Consider the following 23,024-nt stretch of genomic DNA (forward strand, 5'->3'; position numbering starts at 1 on the left):
GATATCTAGTTGTATAGAATATGGAAAAGTCTGAGAGCACATTGAAATTATGGGATTTAAATTTCAATCCTGAAATTATTTTGAAATAAAATAGAAGATGAAATGATTCATTATGCAAAAAATAAGCATTTTCTATGTGGTCTTAAACTTTCAACTCACTATAATCTATAATATATGATATTATATAAATATAATATAATATATAATTAAATTAAATTAAAATGTAACCTTATATATACCATTTAAGAAAATGTAACATTTAAACCCAAATTTTTAACACAGTGGTCTTGAACTTTCAACTCACTAAAATATATAGATATTATATCATATATTTTCGCTGTCCTTCTGAAACTGTCCAAAATTGTTGTTTCTCAGGAACACTGAACTTTTAAAATGATTAAATATCGTGTCAAAGTTGACAAGCACTTTTTAATACTTTTTATTGGTTAGATATTGGCAAAACCCAGTGACAAAGGATGTCTAATAATAATGATTTATGACAAAAAAATAAAAACTTTTGGGAGGTTTCAGAAGTACAGCAGCAATATTATGTGTATTCTATTTAAGCAAATTTTTACATTTAAGCTGGATATTAACAGATTTTACAAAATATTGGAAAAAGTGCATTAGATACTATAGGAAAGCCATTGCTAAATTTTGGAACTGACAGCAAATGAATTGACCGTTTGTTTCTCTTGTTCAAAAAATCTGATAGTTAACTGGCCTGACCAATATATCAGTCTATCACTACTCTGTCAGTCTGCGTTAGCTCACTAACACCTGCTGCTCTACTCTTTGCCCCTCTTTCTCTCTCACACCAGGCCGCCCGAGCCAGTTTACAGCACTGTGAACAAACTGAGTGACCGCGCCCCCTCTCCCCGTCTCTACTCCCCCGTGGAGTTTGATAAAAGCCCCATGCACTCAATCCCTCACTTTCCTCACTATCACGTAGGCCTGCTTCCTGACTCCGAGATCACCAGGTACTAAGCACAGCGCTCTGCATGGGACACGTATGAAGCATGCAACCTCTGTCCATGTCTAACCTGTGTGTGGCCACGCCCATATTTAAATTCACCTGCATGCCCTCAATCATTTGGAATAATGTGCATGCTCCACCTATCAGACACTAGTTATGCATGTGTGGCCCACTTGATTCCTTATTCTTTATTTAAAATCTGCACTGCTTAAAGTCAAAATGAAATCAACGTTTTATTACGTTGATTTTAGTAATATGTGTTCTTGTGCATTTGTGCATATGATGACATAATAAGATTGTTTCATGCACCACCTCTGAAATGACTTTGTATGTGATAATAGTCCCTTGAATTTGAATATTTGGCACTATTATTGCCCACTTTTTAAACTCTAGTCATCTCTCAAAGTTAAAATCAAGTCCCCGCCTTAATTTCTGTTTCACTCCTGTTCCAGTTTCCAATTTTGTTAATACTAGTTAAATGAATTTCATGTTGACTTTAGTCAATAGCTAAATAGCTATGAATCTTGTAACATTTCGACTAATTTTTATTTCTTAGACTTCATCCATAGTTTGTTTAAAGGACATATGCATGAAGTTGCATGCTAGTTGTCCGAGGCAACAGACTAACCATATTATGTCTTCGCTGCTTCTGTGCACTTTCATCCGTCCCATCAATTAATTTAATTTTTAATTTATTAAACTCTATTGTTCATCGACTTGCACATGATGTGGAAGCCTGTGGCATCAGTGAATTGATTTGATCTTTATTTCCTGTCTAACCGATTTCATTTCAGCTCTGAGGAGCAGCTTTTATCTTTAATTGGATATATAACTTTATTAGAGATACCGCAACATATCTCATTTTACTGATTAAATGACTAGGGATATAAATGTAATAGTCCGAATATGAGCGGAGTGTAAACATAGGGTTGGTCGCAGAACATCCTCAGGACGTGAGAGACCATCTGTGTCTCTGGTAATGTTTTCCAAACCTGCAAATAACGTTGTCGGAGTGGGCACGCTTTGTGTACTGGTTTGTTTAGATTTTCGTTTTGGAGTTCATTACACTATGAATTATAAAGTGCCATCTAATTGGCTTCTCTGGGATTAGAATTGATTTGCATTTCAGAATGCCTTCGTGGTAGGGCTGCTAACTCCTAATGCACCGCTTAAATCCTGAGGACTTGGCATCCTGCAAAAAAGCATGCATGAAAATGTCAAATAACATCTGTGATGTTTTGCTTTTTCTCATGCTCAGGGTCTGGCAGTTTTGGATGAGGCTTTTGAAATGAAAGGGTTTTGTTTTTGTGCGTGTCATTTGTTAGCAGCCAAGCTGCAGTTCTGTGAAATCCTCATGGTCTGTGGCACCAATATATTTTCTATATACGTGCCCGAAAGTAAGAAAAAAATCATGTGGAAAGTATTGGGTTAATAATTAAGATACGTGAGAATGTGTGTACCCAGAAGACTTATTTGCTCTCTATTTAATCTCTGTCTAGGAGAAACAATTGAGATATTCAAGTTTGCTATTTTTCTGTCCTGTGGGCACTTGGCTGTAGTGCACAAACATTCATGTGATCTCATTTGACAGCCTCAAGCATGATTCTCAGAGAGAAGTCCGAGCCAGCGTATTTAGAGAATTTTGAATGGCCTCAGAGGATGCTGTCATTTCCGAAACATCCCTCACATCATTTAATTTGCTTAAACAGAAGAAGCTGCCTGGCAAAATCACTCTTGATTTTTGGGCACTTCAGTGGCCCTGCGCCACATGTGTGTTTAGCAGGGTCCCAAAACCACCTGCTCTGATCTCCATTGACAGCAGCACTCACTTATCTGATGTCATTGTTTTGTTTGACTCGTGATTAACAATTTAGTTTGAAGCCAAAAGCACTGGGTGCATACTGATTGCATTTTGGTTATGTGGGTGATTTTGCAGTGACATGGGCCATAAATCACAATTCCCACAAGATTTTGTTACCTCTGAATTGTATGAATTGTGTTCTGGTTAGAGGAGGATAAACTAGCTTAATTTCGTTTTGTGACAGATGTATGAAATGTGTGTCTGGGTAATACAAATACCAAGTGTAGAGCCATTTCCAACATTGACAGGTGTTTTTTTTTAAAGAAATATTTGCATGTATTATAGGAGAGGAATACAGATTATTTAAAGGAATAGTTCACCTTCGAAATTTACTTGCCTTCCTGTCATTTCTAACCTGTGTGACTTTCTTTCTTCTGCAGAACACAAAAGAAGACATTTTTAAAAATGTTGGTGACAGAAAACCGTCGGTCCCCATTTACTTGCATTGGTTTTGTGTCCATAGAAGTCAATGGGGACCAACGGCTTTTGGTTACCAGCATTTTTCAAAATATCTTCTTTTGTGTTTTGCAGAAGAAAGAAATAACACACAGGTTTAAAACGTCAACAGGGTGAGTAAATGGTGACAGAATTTTCATTTTGAAGGTGAAATATTCCTTTAAGATCTGGGTTTAACTAACATTTAAAATTTTTTTATAGTTTATGTTATCATTAGGAGTCACATTTAATTGTTTCATGTATTCTTGGGTGTTTATTAGAGAAGTATGCACTATAGACAATATATTCCTCAGGAAGGCTGTTTATTGCGATAAATACCACACTCACGGGTTTGTTGTGTATTCCCTAGGTGTCCTTGGCAGTGCATTGTGGGACATTTGCTCCAATGAGCCGGCAAATCATGAAACCCTCTTTTCTCTCTTTCAATCTCTCTCTCAGTGATATCTCTTACAATGCATCCACATCTCACATTGTAAGTACAATTTCTGTCAACCCCTCAGTTTGTATCTCTTACGATGAACCCAGGATTTACCAGTTTGCTCTGGAGAAAACACTACCGTTCTTTAATATCAAAAGTTCAGCGTTTGCCATTGTGTCATCTTTAAAACTTCCCAAGAGCTGCCCTTTAAGACAGAAAATGAGGCTAAAAACAGTCGATTTCATCTGCTGACTGTATTGGAGTTCACTGCTGTGATTCTTTCTGTCAAAGGTTCAGAAGCGGCTGCTGTCTGGAGACTCTTATTGAGCCGAGGATGTAAAAAAGGCCAGTTGCTTCTCTTGCTGAGAGAGAGCGCTCTCGAGGAAGATATGGGAGTATTGATACATGTCTCAACATTTCTGCATGACAGCTAAATTGCTCTGCGCGTGTTCTCTGAATCTGTGAATCTGATGGAAGTCTATTGATTGTGTCGAGGGGTATCTGATATGTTTGATGGCACATATCGATCTGCGGCACTGAGATTGGCACCGTGGAGTGACGGAGCCTGAGAGAAGTCCTGAGAGAAGTCCGAAAAAGATCAATATATATTCTTGGTATTGCTTCAGAGGTCGTAACTGTTGTACAATATGATTGGTCTCATTTGTAGAAAGAAGTGAAGGGATCTTTAAAGGGATAGTTCTCCCAAAAATGAAAATTCTCTCATCATTTACTCACCCTTGTGATTTAAAACCAGTATGGCTTTCTTTCTTCTGCAGAACACAAAAGGCATTTTGTGTAATGTTAGTAACCAAACCACGGCGGTACCCATTCACCTCTAATGTATGGACACAAAACCAATGCAAGTCAATGGGTACCATCGTGGTTTGGTTACCAACATTTAGTCATTTACATTTAGTCATTTAGCAGACCCTTTTATCCAAAGCGACTTACAGATGAGGGAAACAATGGAAGAAATTGGAACAACATAAGGACAACAAAAAGCATAAGTGCAATAAAAAAAAAAACTGGTCTCATATAGCCTATCACAGTATACCAACATTACTCAAAATATGTTCTTTTGTGTTCTGCAGAAAAAAGAAAGTCATACAGGTTTGAAATGACAAGAGGATGAGTAAATGATGAGCTCAAACGTTTCCCATCAAATTTACCCAAATCCAGGTGACTTTTCCTATAAAATCTACATTTACTTTACAGCTCCGTATACGCTTATGTATTTTATGTATAATGTAATTTAACAATGTAATATACAGTAATGCATTTGAACAATTGTCTCAATCGTTTATATTTTTATTTCTCTCAAGCAATTTTAGAGAAAACATCTCATACTAAGTTGAAACTTAAATGAAACACAACTGAAATCTCCTAAGCAAACTCTTCAGGTTTTCGCCACCCTTGCAAAATTCTCTGTTGTTGTTCCAGCCAGCGTTAAAAAATCAAACCCATTAAGGTGTTTCCACGTTGACATGCTATGCAATGTGCTGAAATACGCGACTGTTAGCCTCCCGCAGGTTTTCTTCAGACTGAGGGTCATTACGCAGGTAGATTGTGTTGGAATTGAAAACCCGGTAGTTGCTTTGCAATCCTACAGCTGTGTCAGCCTATTGGAAATGACAGCTTATTTATCACACCACCGAGGCTGCCGAAACATTATCATATTTTAATACCCTTACAGTGGTAGAATGGAGCGAGAGAAGCGACATATTGCCAGTCTCACTTGGTGATCCGCCCCTCTCATCTGCAGGTATACGTTCAGAATACAGAAGGAAGTGAGAATTCACGATGAGCGTAATTGGTTTTCGTTTCTTTCCCTATTAGGCTCTGAATTTGAAAAGATAAATTGCGGTTGTTTGTGATCCAGGTCTGATAGTGGGCGTGAAGAGAGGCAGATATCAGAGTACTGCACCTGGCCAAGAAAGAGAGATTTTAGCACAGAAACTTGAATGAGGGCGATTAAAGAGACAGAGTTTAATGAGGGTGTTTATAGTCAGCAGGGTGCTATACACCTCTGAGGCAGCGTCAGATAGCTTCTCATCAGCATATCATTACATATCATTATCATCAGCATGAGTTGTGGACCATCAGCTGTCACAGGTACTTCCTGATGACTTCCTCGTGACATGCTTATAAGCTGCTGTTTGTGTTTGTATAAGCTGCTGTTATCCAGGGCTCGGTATTAAGCTTTCCCTGGTACTTACCATTCGGGCAAGGATTGTTTACGTGTTTGTTTCTTTAGTACAGTGCATTACTTTCACTAGCCACTTAAACCCCTGTTGTGTTTATTTTCATGTTATTCCTTTTTTAACGGTGGAATCTAATTAAATAGTGGCTAATATATCATTTGAAAGCCCGGGAATGACAGCAAAGCTACAGAAAAACAAAATAATAATAATAATCGGGAGTGCAAATTAATACATGCAAAGGGCCTTTTAGAGTCTCTAAGTGGCATGTTTGTTTGTTTGTTATTTGTAATGTATAATTTCCTTTTTTATAATTTCCTAATTGGTTGAATATTAGCCATCTTAAAAAATATTACAAATATAAATTTAACTAGAGAATATTTCCCCTTGTGCTTGCTGTTATTCTGTGATCTGGGTTACCAAGACACAGTTGAATGGATTTGCAGTGTCCTCTAAGTGGCATACTTCATGCTTGAAAGTATGTACTACTTCATTCATTGCACGCTTTATACAGTAGCCTTCTTTTCATACTTAGAAGAAATATCTACTTTGGGATTTTGCCAATATTTAGTTCACAATTGAGTCTGGGGTGAAAAACTACATATGGATTAGGGTGCCATCTAGTGGTGCAAATGGATAAGGACGGATACATTTTTATACATCTCTGTTTAAAGGGATAGTTTATCTGAAAATGAAAATTCTTTAATCATTACTCACCCTCAAGTTGTTCCAAAACTGTATACAAATCTTCGGTTGAACACAAAAGAGAATGAGGGACACTAAACAGTACTGGGGCACCATTAACTATCATAGTAGTTGTTTCCCTATGGAAGTCTATAGTACCCCAGATCTGTTTGGTTACGAACATTCTTCCAAATATCTTTGGAACAACAAAATTTACACAGGTCTGGAACAACTTGAGAGTGAGTACATGATGACAGAATTTTTATTTTCAGGTGAACTATCCCTTTAAGTGTGAAGACCGTAGGGCATCTTTTTTTAGAGGTCCTCGTGATGTGCTTGAATTTTTCACAACAGACGATATTATTTTCATTAAGTACTACTAAACATGTGATCTGATCGTAGCACGAGGAACATGATGAACTTCAGATCTTATGGGATGAAATCTTTCTTATAATGTATAAAGGTTGTTTAATTAGATTTCTGGTTGAAACAGCAGTATTTCATGTGTGTATGCAGACTGGTACTGTAAGAGCAGTGCAGTGTAAAGTTGGAAATATCCAGTGTTATATGAAGTTTTAGACATGTGTTTATAAGACGGTTGTCTCGTCAGGTAATATACTGTACAGTATGTCCCATCTTGGAAACCTAGTGGGAGATATGGATCATATGCCATGTTTATGCCATCCAACCATGGTGCTTATGTTGGAGATGTAGGTTTGAATCAGACCTGTACCTTGCACTGCCAAAAGCGGCAGAAAACGAGCAAATGAGGTTGGTGGCAAAGCTGTAAATCAAATTCTGCTGGATTCGCTTCAGGGTCATGGCCTGAGGAGCATCATAACTCGGAGCCAAACAGACATGTTGGGATAGAGAGAGAGTGTAGATGAGTGAAGAAAGGCCCGCCTCTTCACAACTAGGTCAAGTAAGGCAGCACTAACAGAATAGCCGTCTGTTCCAAAATAACTCCATCTCACGTCTCGTCTCTTTGCATTATCATCGGTAAACATTCAAGATTGCGTATGTCCACGTTTTGAGTGGATGTGACAGACGTGTCACAGCTCAAGATATCTCATCATTTGATTGGTCACACTTGAAGGAATCATGACCTGATACTGCCAGGATACTTTCACTAAAGGCACTAAGTGAATCAGACTTTTTGGGAGCATTTTAACAGTCCAATTCAAACCAACTGGCTTTCACAGTATCTATAACTAAATAATCACACAACAGTGCCATGAGATGCTTTCAACTACATCCAACTTTCTGTTTTATTTTAATACCAGCATTATGATAAGGAACATATTGCATATAAATTGTGTGTGATAGTGGGATTGGGCATGTGTGTGAGAGCGCTTCTCCGTATCTAGGAAACCGGTCGGAAATGGGACAAATAGCACGTAAGTGGAGCAGTCCCCAATAGGTGTCAGCCATTGTGCTCGACTACATCGTAGACCATTCGGACCAACCCAAGAGCTCGGATGCGTGTGTGCTTGCACGCGCTTCTTGCATGTGTATGTTTACAAAGTAGTTGGCGTGCGTGACAGTGGAGATGCTGAGCCCTACGGACTCTGAACTGATGTATTACCTAAACTGTGTATACAGGGAACCCAGGAAGATCGTCCTGCACAAGGGCTCGACCGGACTGGGCTTCAACATCGTCGGAGGAGAAGATGGAGAAGGCATTTTTGTGTCCTTCATACTCGCAGGAGGGCCTGCAGACCTTAGCGGAGAGCTGCGGAGAGGAGATCAGATCCTATCTGTAAGTAGATACAAAAATGAATAAGAATATGTGCATTTGTTTGACAATACATGTCTGATACATTAGTGATTGATTCATTTATGAATATATGTTTTTTTATGATTTATTTTGAATTCTTTGTATTTGGTCCCCGCTTGATCTAAATTTACATTTATACATTTGACAGATGTTTGTATCTAAAGTGACTTAGATCACATTCAGATTACACATTTTTATTTGTATGTCTGTTCCATGGGATATAAACCCACAATTTGAGCAAAAGAACATTACAGCTATAGATCCGAATGTTTGGTTTCATCCTTTTTTTTTGTAGGTTTGTGATGTCATTATTTCTTCATTCTTATCTTAGTTATGTTTGTGCATGAATTAACACTTTATATTGTGTAGTTTGTGAGAATTGTACACTATTTTACATAGTCGGCCATAAGGTGGCGCCACCATACCACTCTTTGAACCCTTCAACACGATTCTAGCAAACGCCTTATTGTTTTAAAAAAAAAAGATTGTAGTTTCAAAACTCAGTGCTGGTTCTACTTGTGTCATTGCGATTTCATCACCAAGATTTTTGGCACTGATGCAGCACCATAACTTTTATTATGTAGTGTTAATTGACATTGCAATTAAAACTCCCTTTGCAACAATCCAGATCAGCGATCCAAGCTCTCTGGCTGATGGCTGATCTCATCATTTCTGTTTATCAGAACTTCATCAGGACCCTCTCGCTGTAATCAAACCCCTCTGTCCAGATTCCCGGCGCAATTACCGTCTGCGCTACTTGAGCCAGACAATCACAGGCTTCCTCCTCAGGACACTGATTAGAAAGAACGAGGGAGGGGAGACAAACTGAGAGGGAAGGAAGAGAAAAAGAGAGATAATAGTGTGCTGGCCTCATTTGGAGTCTAAGAATAGCTGTAATGAAGTTCATAATGTTAAAGGAACAGTTCACAAAAAACAATACCGTTTGTAATTTGCTTTCCCGTCACATGTAAATGATTTGAAAATCTTTCCTAAAAATATTGCTTAGGCATGGGAAATTGGCAAGTGCTGGTATTGCATTGGGTTCTATTCCCATGGAACAGCCACCTAAAATATTAAGAGACCATTGCAAATGTTCATTTAATCAGCATCTCTGGATGTATGATGTCCATTCAAGTCAAGTGTTGAATGTTGAATAAAAAAAAATCCTCAGGAGTGACAAAAAGTCATCCAACAGCAATGTGAAATAATGACAGCATGACAAAACACAAGGTTAAAATCAAGGTTATCACATAAAAAATTTTTGTTGAACTTTTCCTAAATATAGAAATATAGTAGAAATATTACATTTGTATTGATTTAAAATTAATATGAACGTGTTTTCTTTGCAGTATTTGAGGTCTGAAAAAGTGCCTTTTCTGGTTTCTTTTCTGTTTCTCCAGTTTTCATTTTCTTCAAATAAATGCAAATAGAAACAATATTTTTATTTCAAATTTGGTAGAAATGTTGTTAGTAGTTAACAGAATGAAACAAAAATGATCATTTTACCTATTACATATAGTAAATACAGAAAAACTGAAAACCATTTTAAAATAGTCTACATTTTTTCTAAAGCTGTACATTATTCACCCAAAATTTATTGAAATTGAATCACTGTAAGTCAATATAAAAAGTGTCATTCATACAATAAATATAAAATAAGGTTTCAGAAAAATGAAGTGAAGTAAATAATGACGAAAATGTCTTAATTGGGTGAACCATTCCTTTAATTAGAGCTCATTTTAGCCACAGAACACCCCACATCGCCACATCCGGTACTTTTTGCTCACCTATGCCAGCCCATCCCACTGCCAGCCGTATTAGTGAAAGTGAAGTGAAAGTGAAGTGAAAGTGACCTATTAGTGAGATATGGTGACCCATACCTGAAATGTGACCTCTGCATTTAACCCATCCAGAGAGTAGTGAACACATGCACAGCAAGTGGTGAACACACGTACACCCAGAGCAGTGGGCAGCTATCCCTGCAGCGCTCTATGGTACTCTATGGTTTCCTATTAGGAGCTCTTATAACAGCACTGTGGTTTCACCACCTGCTACAGTGTTGTGTGCCAGCAGTACCCAGCAGTTTCATGCCCCCAGACGGCCCTGCATTTAAGGCTCACTCTTCATTTTTCCTCTGTCTTGTTCGATCACGTGAATACTGTTTGTGGTAAATAAAAAGGCAAACATTTATAGTAAACTTACTTAACTTAAACTTAAACTTAACTTACTTAAACTTTACCTAATTTAAGATAAAAGGAATAAAAAAATGCTATCGTGTGGTATTCTGTTGATGTAATGGAGATTTCTGTGATTGATTACAGGTTAATGGAATTGATCTGCGAGGTGCCACTCATGAACAGGCCGCAGCCGCGCTGAAGGGGGCGGGGCAGACGGTAACCATCATTGCCCAATACCGGCCGGAGGGTGAGTGTCCATAAGCTTACTCCATCGAATACCGTCGCCGACGGTCACATGACTCTTACTCACAGATCCGTTTAGAGTGCAGAGGTCACCTTTAGCTGCAGGCATGACAGAAACACAATTCACCCAGACGTTTTTGGGACGAGCCCAGGCCGGTGCACTCTTTATTTCTCCTGACTGTTACAGAATAGCGCCTGTGCCCTTTGAGTGTTGAGGTGCCATGTTTGCTAAGTGTCATTTAGGAGGTTTGGCTGCTGTGGAATCCAGTGACACTAACTCGTGCGGATGGGGTCGTATGCGTCACTGTAGTTCTAAATCCACTAGGAATATCCACATCTTCTAATACATGTGCTCACTGGCCTCTAATTCAAAGGTGAAGTGTGTTATTTTTCAGTGTTAAAATACTTCCTATACAGTCTAATGTGCTACTAAACGTGCTGGTCCTTCTTGGAAGTTTCTCACACTTCACCTTTGAATGGTGGCTATGCAAAATACAAAATGCAAATATTTTGTATAACTCCTATGATATAGATCAGGGGTCTTCAACCGGGGGTCCACGGTGGAACTGCAAGGGGTCCGCTAATTACTGTATACTCACAGGCAACTTTTTGTTAAAAATGTAAAGCATGGGTACAGAAATATTACAAACATGTTCTCTTTAAGCTCTTTAATGCACATGCGTGGCCGCGCGGACTCATTGAAGCTCCCGCGCATTGCAATTTTAACCTGCGTGCGGACAAAAACATCCATTCAGGCAGTGGAGGCGAGCAATGGAAGAAACGTTACATCTGCATCATAAAAACCGGTAGGGATAGAATCAGTGCAGAATCAGTCTCCCTTCCGATAAAAGTATGAAAGGAGTTGCATGCAAATAAAGTGCATTCTCATATGTTTCTGAACTTCTGTTCAAATTTGTTAAACCTGTAAAGCGCTAATTTGACAGCCAAATGACACCACACCGCTTCTGCATTGTAAACTCTGACAGAACTATCGTACGTGTTTAAAATAAATGAAACGCGCACCGTGTAGTACTGGTGGTGCACGTCAAACAAGTTGCCCCGAAAATAACGCGGACTCGTTGCATCATGTTGCTCTCCTTAGTCTGATATGATGCTCTGCAGAAAAAAACTTGTGTTAATTTTCGTGTAACAGCCGTGTAATAGCTCCGTTTACACATTTAGTATACATAAGGGGGTCCCTGCTCCATGCATCTCTCATCTAAGGGGTCCTTGCCCCAAAAAACGTTGAAGACCCCTGATATAGAAGACAGTTTGTGAGGTGTGTGTATCATAAGCTGCAGGTGTGTGCTCGTGTGTATACAGTCATTGATAAGATGAGAGAGACAGATATGGCAGTGTGGTCAGGTGTGTACTGATATCTCCTCTCTTTTCTCACCCGTCAGAACTTGCCCTGTGCTCCCCACGCCGGGCCCCGCCTCCAACTGCAGGTTTGTGCCATGTGATCAGCGCCTGGGTCAAAACTAGTACCACCCAGACAGACTGCACAGCGCTAGACCACAACCAAAGCTCAATAGCAGAGGTTCTCAACCTTTGGGTTGTGACCCTTACGTAAAGTAGGGTCGGCAGAGATGCATATGGGGTTAGGAGATGTCTATGAGCTGTATTTTATTACAATTTTTATAGCAGGAGGTAAAAATAATAACATTTAAAAGATCAAATTTAATCATGAAATGTAAGACGCATCTCAAAAATGTAAAAGTTCCAGTAAAACAAAGACAAACTTAATATAAAGAAGTGGCTGTTTGTGTTAAGCACAATTCAGTTGTTTGGTCTATATTAATACATTTCTAAATTGTCAGTAAAAAATCTCTTGTTATTCTTACTTTTTTAAACTAAAAAATGGCTTTTGGACCAAATAAGGTTGAGAATCCTTGCTCTATAGACACTATAAACTACTAGAGTTGCATATTTTTTACTCTCTATTTTATTCTTAAGAAGATTTAGGAATGTTTATGAAGTCTGTGGCGGCTCTTGAGCTCAAGTTTAGTCTAACTCTCTGCAGTCTGGCTGTGGCCTCATTCTTGCCCCAGTGGCGGCTCTGACCATGGGCCTCTTATTCAGGGGACGGGACAGAGAGAGATTTTGCTCTCCTGATAGTCCTGTGTGCACCTTTTTTGTTACCCCTGCCTGCTGCCTCACTTGATCAAATCCTCGGCTCCTGTGTGTATGGCTCTAACCCACACGTCCAACACAGATGGCTGCTGTTTAGCACGTACATACAGACAGGCAACAGATTTAGATTTATTCATTTAACAGAGGGACTTACAAATAAGGACCAATTCAGGACAATTATCTTTAATATTTAGTTGAGCAACATTTACACAGTTACACATTGAGGATTATTATTTTATACACTTGTACAAAAATACAAATACACTTGATGCTTTGAATGGCTTGCCTTTATTTAATGGGCAGTAATCTTTAGTTTATGTCACAGCCCTGAACCACGACTTGCTACGAGGGAGAGTCTCATTCAGAAAATTCAATACATTAGGATCGTATGTAGTTTTCCTAGAAAAGAAATGCATTTTAAATGTTTGTATATTTTAAAAGGTGAATTTGTCGACTGGAGTGCGCTTGCAAATAAATGGCATCAATGCTAACACACATGGACTAAAAGCCATGCAACCCACATTTATTTCCTTATAATTTAGTAGAAGCCAACAGGGTTAACGTCTGCAGCCATGCCTTTCTGCACTGCTCAGTGTCTCTGCCCCTCTCCTCCTCTTCCTCCTCTGCCTTTACCCTGTCTGAAACACGTTCTGTTGCCCCCTGCTGAAACCAACACCCCTCCCGAAACACATGTCACCCTCGAAGTAATATTGCATGTAAACCTACTCACACAAACGCACAAGTTATGGCCAGTTTTCTGAACTGTGAGCTTTATAATATTTTTGTAGATATAAAAATATAGATATAAAGAGCATTTCTAATGCTGCACTTTTTTTATTTTTTATTTAACCAAGCTGTCACTGGGGCTTTACCTAAAAAGTGCATATTAGTAACTCAAATGTACACATTGGTACAAAATTACATATCTGTACCTAATAGGTACATATTAGGACCTATTTAAAGGGTACAGCTAGTGTACATGGCCATTTTTTCTGACACTGTGCTTTAGAGTATATTTGCGTATAACAGGAGTTCCTTACTGAACTCTTTTATTCACTTATTCATTTCAAGTTGTTCAAGTTTCAAAAAATCCATACACAGCCTACCTCAGCAAAATAATATGTGATAGACATTGGCTAATCAGATAAAAAGTCTAAAATACATCTATTATCTATGCAAGGAACCACAATTTCAGCAGTCGGGTTGAAGCTTTGCACTCGAAAAAAAAAAAAAAATCTTATTCTCTTACACTCAAGACTTCTTTGCTCCTTAAAGGGATGGTTCATTCAAAAATTCTGTCATCATTTACTCACGCTCATGTAATTTCATACCTGTATAAATTACTTTGTTCCTATGAACACAAACAAAGATATTTGGAAGAATGTTAGTAATTTTCAGTTCTGGGACATCATTGACTACCATTGTATAGGAAGAATTAAATAGTAGGCAAAGAATCTTTGTTTTCTTACATTTTTCAAAATATCTCATTATGTGTTCAACAGAACAAAAAATACAATATTTTTTCCTACTATGGTAGTGGATGATGTCCCAGAACTGAAAATTGCTAACATTCTTCCAAATACCTTTCTCTGTGTTCATTGGAACAAAGAAATGTATACAGGTTTGAAACAACCTGATGACAGATTTTTCATTTTTGGATGAAAAAAATTCTGTCATTTACTCACCCTCTTGTCATTTCAAACGTGTATGCCTTTCTTCTCCAGAACACAAAAGAAGATATTTTGAAGAAAGATGGTAACCAAACAAAGGCTGCACCCATTAACTTCTATTGTATAGACATAAAACCAATGTAAGTCAGTGGGTACTGCCGTGGTTTGGTTACCAACATTCTTCAAAATATCTTCTTTTGTGTTCTAGAGAAGAAAGGCATACAGGTTTTAAATGACAGGAGGGTGAGTAAATGATGACAGAATTTTCATTTTTGGATGAACTATCACTTTAAGCAAGAATTAAACAGCAAGAGTTTTAAAAACTCAACTCACTGAGTAAATTGTCTGAGTAAATTATATCTACTATTCCAGTGATTTATAGACTTGTATTTGGATTCTGTTTGTTCATCTATTTTTAAACAGCAGTAACATGATGGCGTATCTTAATGTATTTGACAAACATTAATAACAGAATACGGGCGGATATATTTTCATAACCCTCCATTATTTCTCGTCGGTATTTGGATCATGTATTTCTTTGAAACAGCAGAGGCCAGCAATAACCATACTAATACTGTCATGCTAATGCTATACATTATTCATGCAAAGCTCTGTGTTCTATCAGTGTAATGGTGTATGGTCCCAGCCTAGCCAATCCCAGTCTAGCATTTGAAACCCATCTGGGATTTATAGTGAATGAGAATCCTACAAACATCAGTTAGATACAGAGTGGAAGCAGAGTATAAGGGTGACAATCTCATTCTGGCAAGGAGGAATTAATACAATGAACAATAAAGACCTGAAGCAAATGTCCTAACTGAAGATGAGTCACCAGAAGTTTTTAGAGCAGTGCTATGTCACTTCCTCCAGACATTCTCTTTGTTTCCTTTCTATATCAAAACTCAACTTTTTGTGAGGTGGTGCGTTTTTGCATGTTGGCTGAAGTGTATGATAATGTTGAACTTGCAGACCAACGCTTTTGTGAATCCTCAGGAATCGATTCTCTTGGCATTAATATTTAATTGTAAGGGCTATTTCCTCACTTTGCAATATAGCTGTGCTTTCGCTATGCAAAGGTGTTTAGTATAGACAAAACAGTAGTGCTTTCACAATGAGTTCTCGATAGTCAGCGTTATGAGTATTTAGTCATATGGTCATAGTTCCAGCTCGCCTGTTCTTCTCTCTGCGGCTCAGAACGATTTCCCTGATGGTCTCGGGATTGATTGAGAGGAGCTAGAACTCATTAAGGTGTTGCGGTAAATGCAAGCTTGCACTTTCTACAGGGATGTAGAGGGACTGCTGAGATTGGCTTTCTGAGGGACGTTATCATTGCAGTGTAGCTCCAGTCTCAGAATACTTACATCCGATTGATAATAGAGCAAAATCATAGCCAAGCTGAGATTGAGACCCTTTATTCTGTCAAATCAAAAAATGAAGTATATACAGTGTTGGGTAAGTTACTCTCAAAAAGTAATTAATTACTAGTTACTAATTACATATTTAATAGTGTAATTAGATTACTGTACAAATTACTCTCTCCAAAAAGTATTTAGTTACTTACTTAATTACTAATTACTTTCTATATCCTAAATCAACCTTGATTAGTTAAGTGATTCAAGGATAGACATGAAAGGGCTCTTTTAATTCATTCAAATAAATAATATTAAACTACATAAAGTACTCTTATTAACTGACCAAAGTATTACAAATGTGAGAATTATACATTAAAGCACAGATTTTAAAGTTAGACTTTGAATTTTGATGTCAATTCCACTATTGCACACACATATATTACACAAAGTATTTAGTTTAATTACATCAAAAGTAACAGTAATTAAATTACAGAAAAAAATAAGAGTAATCCCTTACTTTACTTTTTCAAGGGAAAAGTAATTAAATTACTGTCATGGCTCTGCTTCATTTAGTCATGTTTTTCGTGGTCCTGTAGCAGAGCCATGACAAAGTCTTTGGTTATGTGTGGAGAGAAACATATTATTGTCCTTTTGACAATAATATGCGTTCTCTCCAGTGTCTTGTCATTGGCCCCGCCCCTCTCGTTTCTTGTATGGCTTTCCTCTCGTGTCTTATGTTCCACACCTGCCCTCGCTCGTTATCCCTCGTTTGTCTTTCCTATTTATACCCTCATGTTCCTTTGTCCTGTGCTCGTGTATTGCGTGTACTGTGTATCGTGTACGTTCGTCGTGCTTACCAGTGTTGGATGTTAGCCTTACGGTCCGTGTTCTCTCTGTTTGCTGTGATCCTGTTTCACCTGTCTTAGTAAGTGTTTAGTTTAGTTTCTGTCAAAGTATTGTCTAGTTTATTGTTTAGTTAGTCTTGGTCCTGTTGTTCGTTGTATTATTTCATTACCTTTTTGTTTACCCCCTCGTGGGTGTTTAGTTTCTGTTTTTATTATAAATAAAGTCTTGTTTGTTTATCACCGTCATTTCCTGCCTGCATCTGGGTTCTTCTTCCCCTGCTATTTCATGACAGAATACACGAGCCACAATTGAACCCAGCAGGCATAATGGAGGCAAGGCGATCCAGGCAGGCTCATCTCCTCTGCGGTCTGCGACAGGGCTACTCCGACGTCTTGGAGTTTGCCAACCGATTCTTCGAGACCGCAGGGGAGATGGTCCATGATGAGATGGAGCAGATGGCAATGTTCAACGGCGGTCTGAACGAACCGCTGTCACGGGCAGAAATTAGGATGCTGAGACCGCTGGGCTTCACGGACATGATCAGGTACGCCATGAATCGGCCGGAGCCCAGGGTCTCAGTCCAGCCCAGTCTTTCTTCCCCACTGCCCGTGATCCCGGAGGGTCGCGCTATACAGATCGGGGTTATCAGCACGACCGCTCCATCCATCTCTCCCCCGGCTGCTCCTCCTCCGCCCATCAGCATCCGTGGCCGGCGCAGACGAAGGGAGTCATGGGACTCCCCGTCCGACTCCTCCGGTACGGAGCTAACCGGGCTCCCCATCGCTTCTTTCCAGCCGACCACACGTCCTGTGGGCCGGGCCAAGAAAAAGAAGGTGAGGAGGGGGATACTGAACCCTGCCCAGCCGCCAGTGAGTGCCGCCCAGTCGGGATCCAGTCCGGTGCAGTCGGGATCCAGTCCGGTGCAGCCGGGATCCAGTCCGGTGCAGCCGGCATCCAGTCCGGTGATCCAGCCGGAGTCCAGTCCAGTGATGCCGGCGTCCCAGCCGGTGATCCAGCCGGCTTCCCAGCCGGCGTCAAGCCCTGTCCCTGCCGGCCTTGCAGCCGGCGTCAAGCCCTGTCCAGCCGGCCTTCCAGCTGGCGTCAAGCCCTGTCCAGCCGGCCTTCCAGCCGGCGTCAAGCCCTGTCCAGCCGGCCTTCCAGCCGGTCCCTGGGACACTCCCAGGGCCAAAGACTGCCCCCCCAGGACTCCCCCTAAGTCCCCCAGGACTCCGCGCCCTCAAGCGCAGCCGGGGACTGGGACTATTCTCCCCAACCCTTTTGGACTGCCCCCTATGGGCCCTTGTTTGGCCCCACCCCCCCCTCCCATGTTTGTTGTTTTTGTTGGCTCACCCTAGTCCTGTTCTTATTTTATCGTGTCTACCTCTGATTTTGTTTTCCATGTTTTGTCTGTTTTTGTCTGTCACCCAGTCGGTCTTGTCTCGTCCGTCTACCCCTTGGTGAGCACCTGGAGGTGCTCATTAAAGGGGGGGCTTCTGTCATGGCTCTGCTTCATTTAGTCATGTTTTTCTTGGTCCTGTAGCAGAGCCATGACAAAGTCTTTGGTTATGTGTGGAGAGAAACATATTATTGTCCTTTTGACAATAATATGCGTTCTCTCCAGTGTCTTGTCATTGGCCCCGCCCCTCTCGTTTCTTGTATGGCTTTCCTCTCGTGTCTTATGTTCCACACCTGCCCTCGCTCGTTATCCCTCATTTGTCTTTCCTATTTATACCCTCATGTTCCTTTGTCCTGTGCTCGTGTATTGCGTGTACTGTGTATCGTGTACGTTCGTCGTGCTTACCAGTGTTGGATGTTAGCCTTACGGTCCGTGTTCTCTCTGTTTGCTGTGTTCCTGTTTCACCTGTCTTAGTAAGTGTTTAGTTTAGTTTCTGTCAAAGTATTGTCTAGTTTATTGTTTAGTTAGTCTTGGTCCTGTTGTTCGTTGTATTATTTCATTACCTTTTTGTTTACCCCCTCGTGGGTGTTTAGTTTCTGTTTTTATTATAAATAAAGTCTTGTTTGTTTATCACCGTCATTTCCTGCCTGCATCTGGGTTCTTCTTCCCCTGCTATTTCATGACAATTACAGTAACTAATTACTTAGTAACTAGTTACACCCAACACTGAGTATATATTCATGAATTAATGTGAATACCCTTAGTCCAAAATGTCTTGTTAGCAGAAAGAAATGAGTGGTTCTTTTTTGATAAGAACATATTAGTCAAGGTTTCTCATGTCTGTGAAAGTTTTTGAGATTTTTTTGCTCACATTGAGTTTGTTATGCAGTGAACTGTCCCTTTGATGCTTTGGCTCTGTCCAATGCAAATTTGTTTGGATTGATATAAGCTGTGTATGTCTTCTATACGCTTATTACATTTACATTTGGCAGACGTTTTTTCAGTATGTGTGTTCCCTGGAAATCGAACCTACAACCTTTGCGTTGCTTATGCAATACTCCACAACTGTTATACAAAACAGGTAGATATGGCATAGAAGTGAATAGATAGATATTTTAAATGGGGTCTAGAGAGCATTGGCTTGTTTCTGTGAAACATGATTACACCTGATTTTATCAGCGTGGCCTCAGGTACAGCACACACTTCCTGAACGCAGGTAATTACGGGCCAGAGAATGATGTAATGGGTTACACACAGAAACACACATACAGATACACACATTGTGATTGACAGGCCATCATCTCTCCCCTTAGAGAAAGACCGAAATGCAGTATTTTGTATGGCTTTTAATAGCCACGAGTCACGACACGACAGAAACATGAATGGCTGACTGAAAGGGCTGGACACGCTCTCAAAACAGAAAGCGTTTTTTTTAGCTGGCATTTTGAAATAGAGAACAATAGACCTTGAAAAGGTTTACAGCTCTGACATTTTCATATTTTATTGTGTGTGCATATGTGATGAGAAACTGGATAGAGGGCATTATGACATCACCAGCATGCATACACTAAACACAATAGACAGCAAAGGACCCAATGACAGTTCTAGAACACTTGGGGGACACACGGTTTCATGGAATGCATACAGGATAAAGGTCATAAATGACTATTTTTTATTTTAACTATGAAAAAATAGTATTAAATTGGTATTGTTGTCTTTTTTAGTACAAATATGAAAACAAGATCATTTCACTTTACCAAGAAAAACCCTGTAAGATATAGAATATGTTTTAATTTAATTTATTTGACATGTTTTACATTTTTATTTGCTTTAAGTAAGTAAAGTGTACGTGAAGTAAATACAGATATTGTTTCTTGTTTTGACGTTGATAGATATTTTGCTGGAAAATATGCAAAAAATGATTTAGTTATTTTTTGCTATCCAAAGTATAGCTTAATTAATACATAGGCTACACATGCCTACAAACAGGAACAAACTAAGTTATTGTACTCATAAAATCATCAATCCGTATAAAGTGAAGTGAAAATGCCTGATAAACCGTTCAGAAATCATAATATTATTATGTGAGTGAACTGTCATTTATCATTATGTTCGATGCCCAGAGGTCTGAATGACTAATATTTTATCTTTATTATATTCTGGTCCCATCAAAATGACTAATCTCAGGTCTCTCTTCTCATTCTTTTTAATGATTTCCATAGAGGTTCCACAGATAATGCATCTTTGTGGAGAGGTACCACAATACAGTTTTGACAGATTGGGCAACATTCATACGATAGCTCTGTGGTGCCTCTAATTTAAAGGGCATCATTCAGAGTGAGGGATTTAGCAGCTGATTTATAATCGTGTTCAGGCTGTTTTGTAATTGTCTGTGAAAAACTGAAGTTGTTTAATTAGTTTAACCTTCTTATAAACATTATCTCTCTTCCCGTGGGAAATATTCGTCATTTATTGTATGTGATTTAAAGTGATAGTTCACCAAAAATTTGAAAAATGAAAATCTTGTCATCATTTACTTACCATCTTGTCATTTCAAACCTTTATGACTTTCTTTTTCTGCAGAACACAAAAAGAAGATATTTTGAAGAATGTTGGTAACCGAACAACAGTGATACCCATTGACCTGTATTGGTTTTGTGTTCATGCAATAGAAGTCAATGGGTCCCGCTGTTGTTCTAAAACATTGTTTAAAATATCTTCTTTTGTGTTCTGCAGAAGAAAGAAAGTCATGCAGTTTTGAAATGACAGGAAGGTGAGTAAATGATGACCGAATTTTCATTTTTGGGGCCTTTAGGGCCGCATTTGTAATAAGTGATACTGTAGGTAAAGCATTATAATACGCCCTTTTCACATGACGTCACGCATCTTCCGTTCTGCCGCGAAGCAGTGTATCATTACTTCCGCTAGCACTCCAGTTCATAAGGTGGCGGTAATGCACCTATAAGATGGTTTGACAACCGCCAGTAAAACTCAAGAAGAAGAAGTTACTTCCGCTAGCGCCTCAGAATGGAGTTTACCAAGTGGCTTGCACATCTGCCACAAATACGGCTAGATGATGTACAACGTCTTGCAGACAAATTTTCGCTAACGACAAGCTCAAATCTAGAGAAAGGATAGAAATTCTTCGTTGAACAGTACCTGTTTGATTGTGAAGGTAAGTGTTTTGTTTTCTTTTTGTGTTGGCGAAGGTGCTAGGATAAGTACTTGAATACGTGTTCTGTCAGTTTTTTTTATCTCACTGTTGTTAAATTCCAGCGTGACAGCAAAACGGAAGTTCTTCTTCTTGTTGTTTGTTGCAAGACGGATGTTATGATACACTGCTTTGCGAAAAGGCGGAAGTGAAGTGACGTCATTGTGAAAAGGGCCTATTGCTGTCATAGGTAGGATTATATGCAAATATAAAGTTTTGCTGGCTTTTTTGAGCAACCACTCAGAGCACCCTAGCAACCGCACAGCAACCACTGGAGACACCATAGCAATCACATAGCAACCCCCTTGGCAACCATCCCCAAACACCCTAAGCATTATATCAATGCCTTGGCAACCACCCCAAAAGTCCCTAGCATCATAGCAGTGAGTTTTGCAGATTAAAAATACAAAATGTTCTCTTTTGTACTGGTCTACCAGTCCATGTCACGTCAAGGTCATGGGTATGATTCCCAGCGGATGCACAAATCGATTAGATGCGTGTCTTAAATGTACTGTAAGTCAGTTCAAATAAAAGCATCCGCCAAATCGGTTAAAGGCTGAAATGTTTTTTTAGAACACCCCATGGGTTGTTTTTGAGTATGTATTTGTCTAATGGTCTGGATTGTTTGCTAACATTTAGCCAATTCTTGGCTGCAGTCCCAGATGTCCTGTGACAAGCGGTTTCTGTGGCCAAACTGTGCTGCGTTACGATTGGGCAGCGTGTCACTCACTGAGGACCACGTTTGGGTTTTGCTCCGGGGGGCTAAACAACAGACTAAATAAGAAAACATATTTGACCATTATGGCCGGACTGCTGCTCACACATGTCAGACCATCATATCACTCCAAGGCTGCCGTTGATACACAAACACACACTATTATAAGCTAAATCATCTCAGCCATTACTCACTATTGTCCTCCTATCTCTCTGCTGCAGACTCTAGATAAGGTTAGCTGTGACACACATGCGCACTGTCATGTTACAAATGATGTCGGCTTAATTTCTTGTCTCCATTCCCCTGGAAATGTCACACTGCCTCTTCTGTTGCCTACATGTGGTGAATTTGCCTGCTGGCGCGGTGTTGCACTTTTCCCTCGTGAAGGATGTGGCTGTATTTGTCATGTAGGTGTCGCCGCACAGCAGCTAATGAGAAAATAGCTGTCCTTTATTAACGGATATAACCCCTTCACTGCAGACTGACATGAACACCTGGATATACCCTCACCCTTCATTTTTGGGTGAACTGTCCCTTCAACACTAAATTGACTATTTACAATAATTTCATCTGCATGCAGCACACTATTATTATTATTATTATTATTATTATGAAACATTACGGCTGCAATTGTTGGGAATTACAATTCAAACTTTTGGAGCTCATAGATTTGGACTGGATCAGACTGTATTATATAAAAGAATAATCACAAGAGATTTTCTACATTTCTCCATTGTTTCCCTATTGACCGTGATGAGCTAAGATGACAGACAAATGGAAACTTTTATCTCCAGTTTCTCAAAATTTTCTACAGAGTTAAAAGACCTTACAATCTCAATTCTGTCTCCCCATTGTCACAAAATGTGCTTAGATTCTCCAAAATGCCACATTCTGGAATCAAGTCACACATT

The 23,024-nt window shown here is 39.4% G+C and overlaps 1 protein-coding gene across 27 annotated transcripts in view; it reads left to right on the forward strand.

Moving 5' to 3' along the window:
• The window catches only part of dlg2 (discs, large homolog 2 (Drosophila)), a 193,767-nt gene that overhangs the window by 144,381 nt on the left and 26,362 nt on the right, over positions 1 to 23,024 (forward strand). For 16 of the 27 annotated variants that reach the window (XM_057320912.1, XM_057320911.1, XM_057320915.1 and 13 more), the window contains 4 exons: positions 822 to 980; positions 8,196 to 8,352; positions 10,692 to 10,794; positions 12,194 to 12,238. In XM_057320912.1, the coding sequence (XP_057176895.1) occupies positions 822 to 980; positions 8,196 to 8,352; positions 10,692 to 10,794; positions 12,194 to 12,238 (464 nt within the window). The remainder of the gene's footprint in view (positions 1 to 821; positions 981 to 8,195; positions 8,353 to 10,691; positions 10,795 to 12,193; positions 12,239 to 23,024) is intronic. The other 11 variants (XM_057320913.1, XM_057320938.1, XM_057320917.1 and 8 more) reach the window with 3 other exon arrangements.

This window comes from Triplophysa rosa, linkage group LG22 (assembly GCF_024868665.1).
Source record: "Triplophysa rosa linkage group LG22, Trosa_1v2, whole genome shotgun sequence".
Lineage (NCBI taxonomy): Eukaryota > Metazoa > Chordata > Actinopteri > Cypriniformes > Nemacheilidae > Triplophysa > Triplophysa rosa.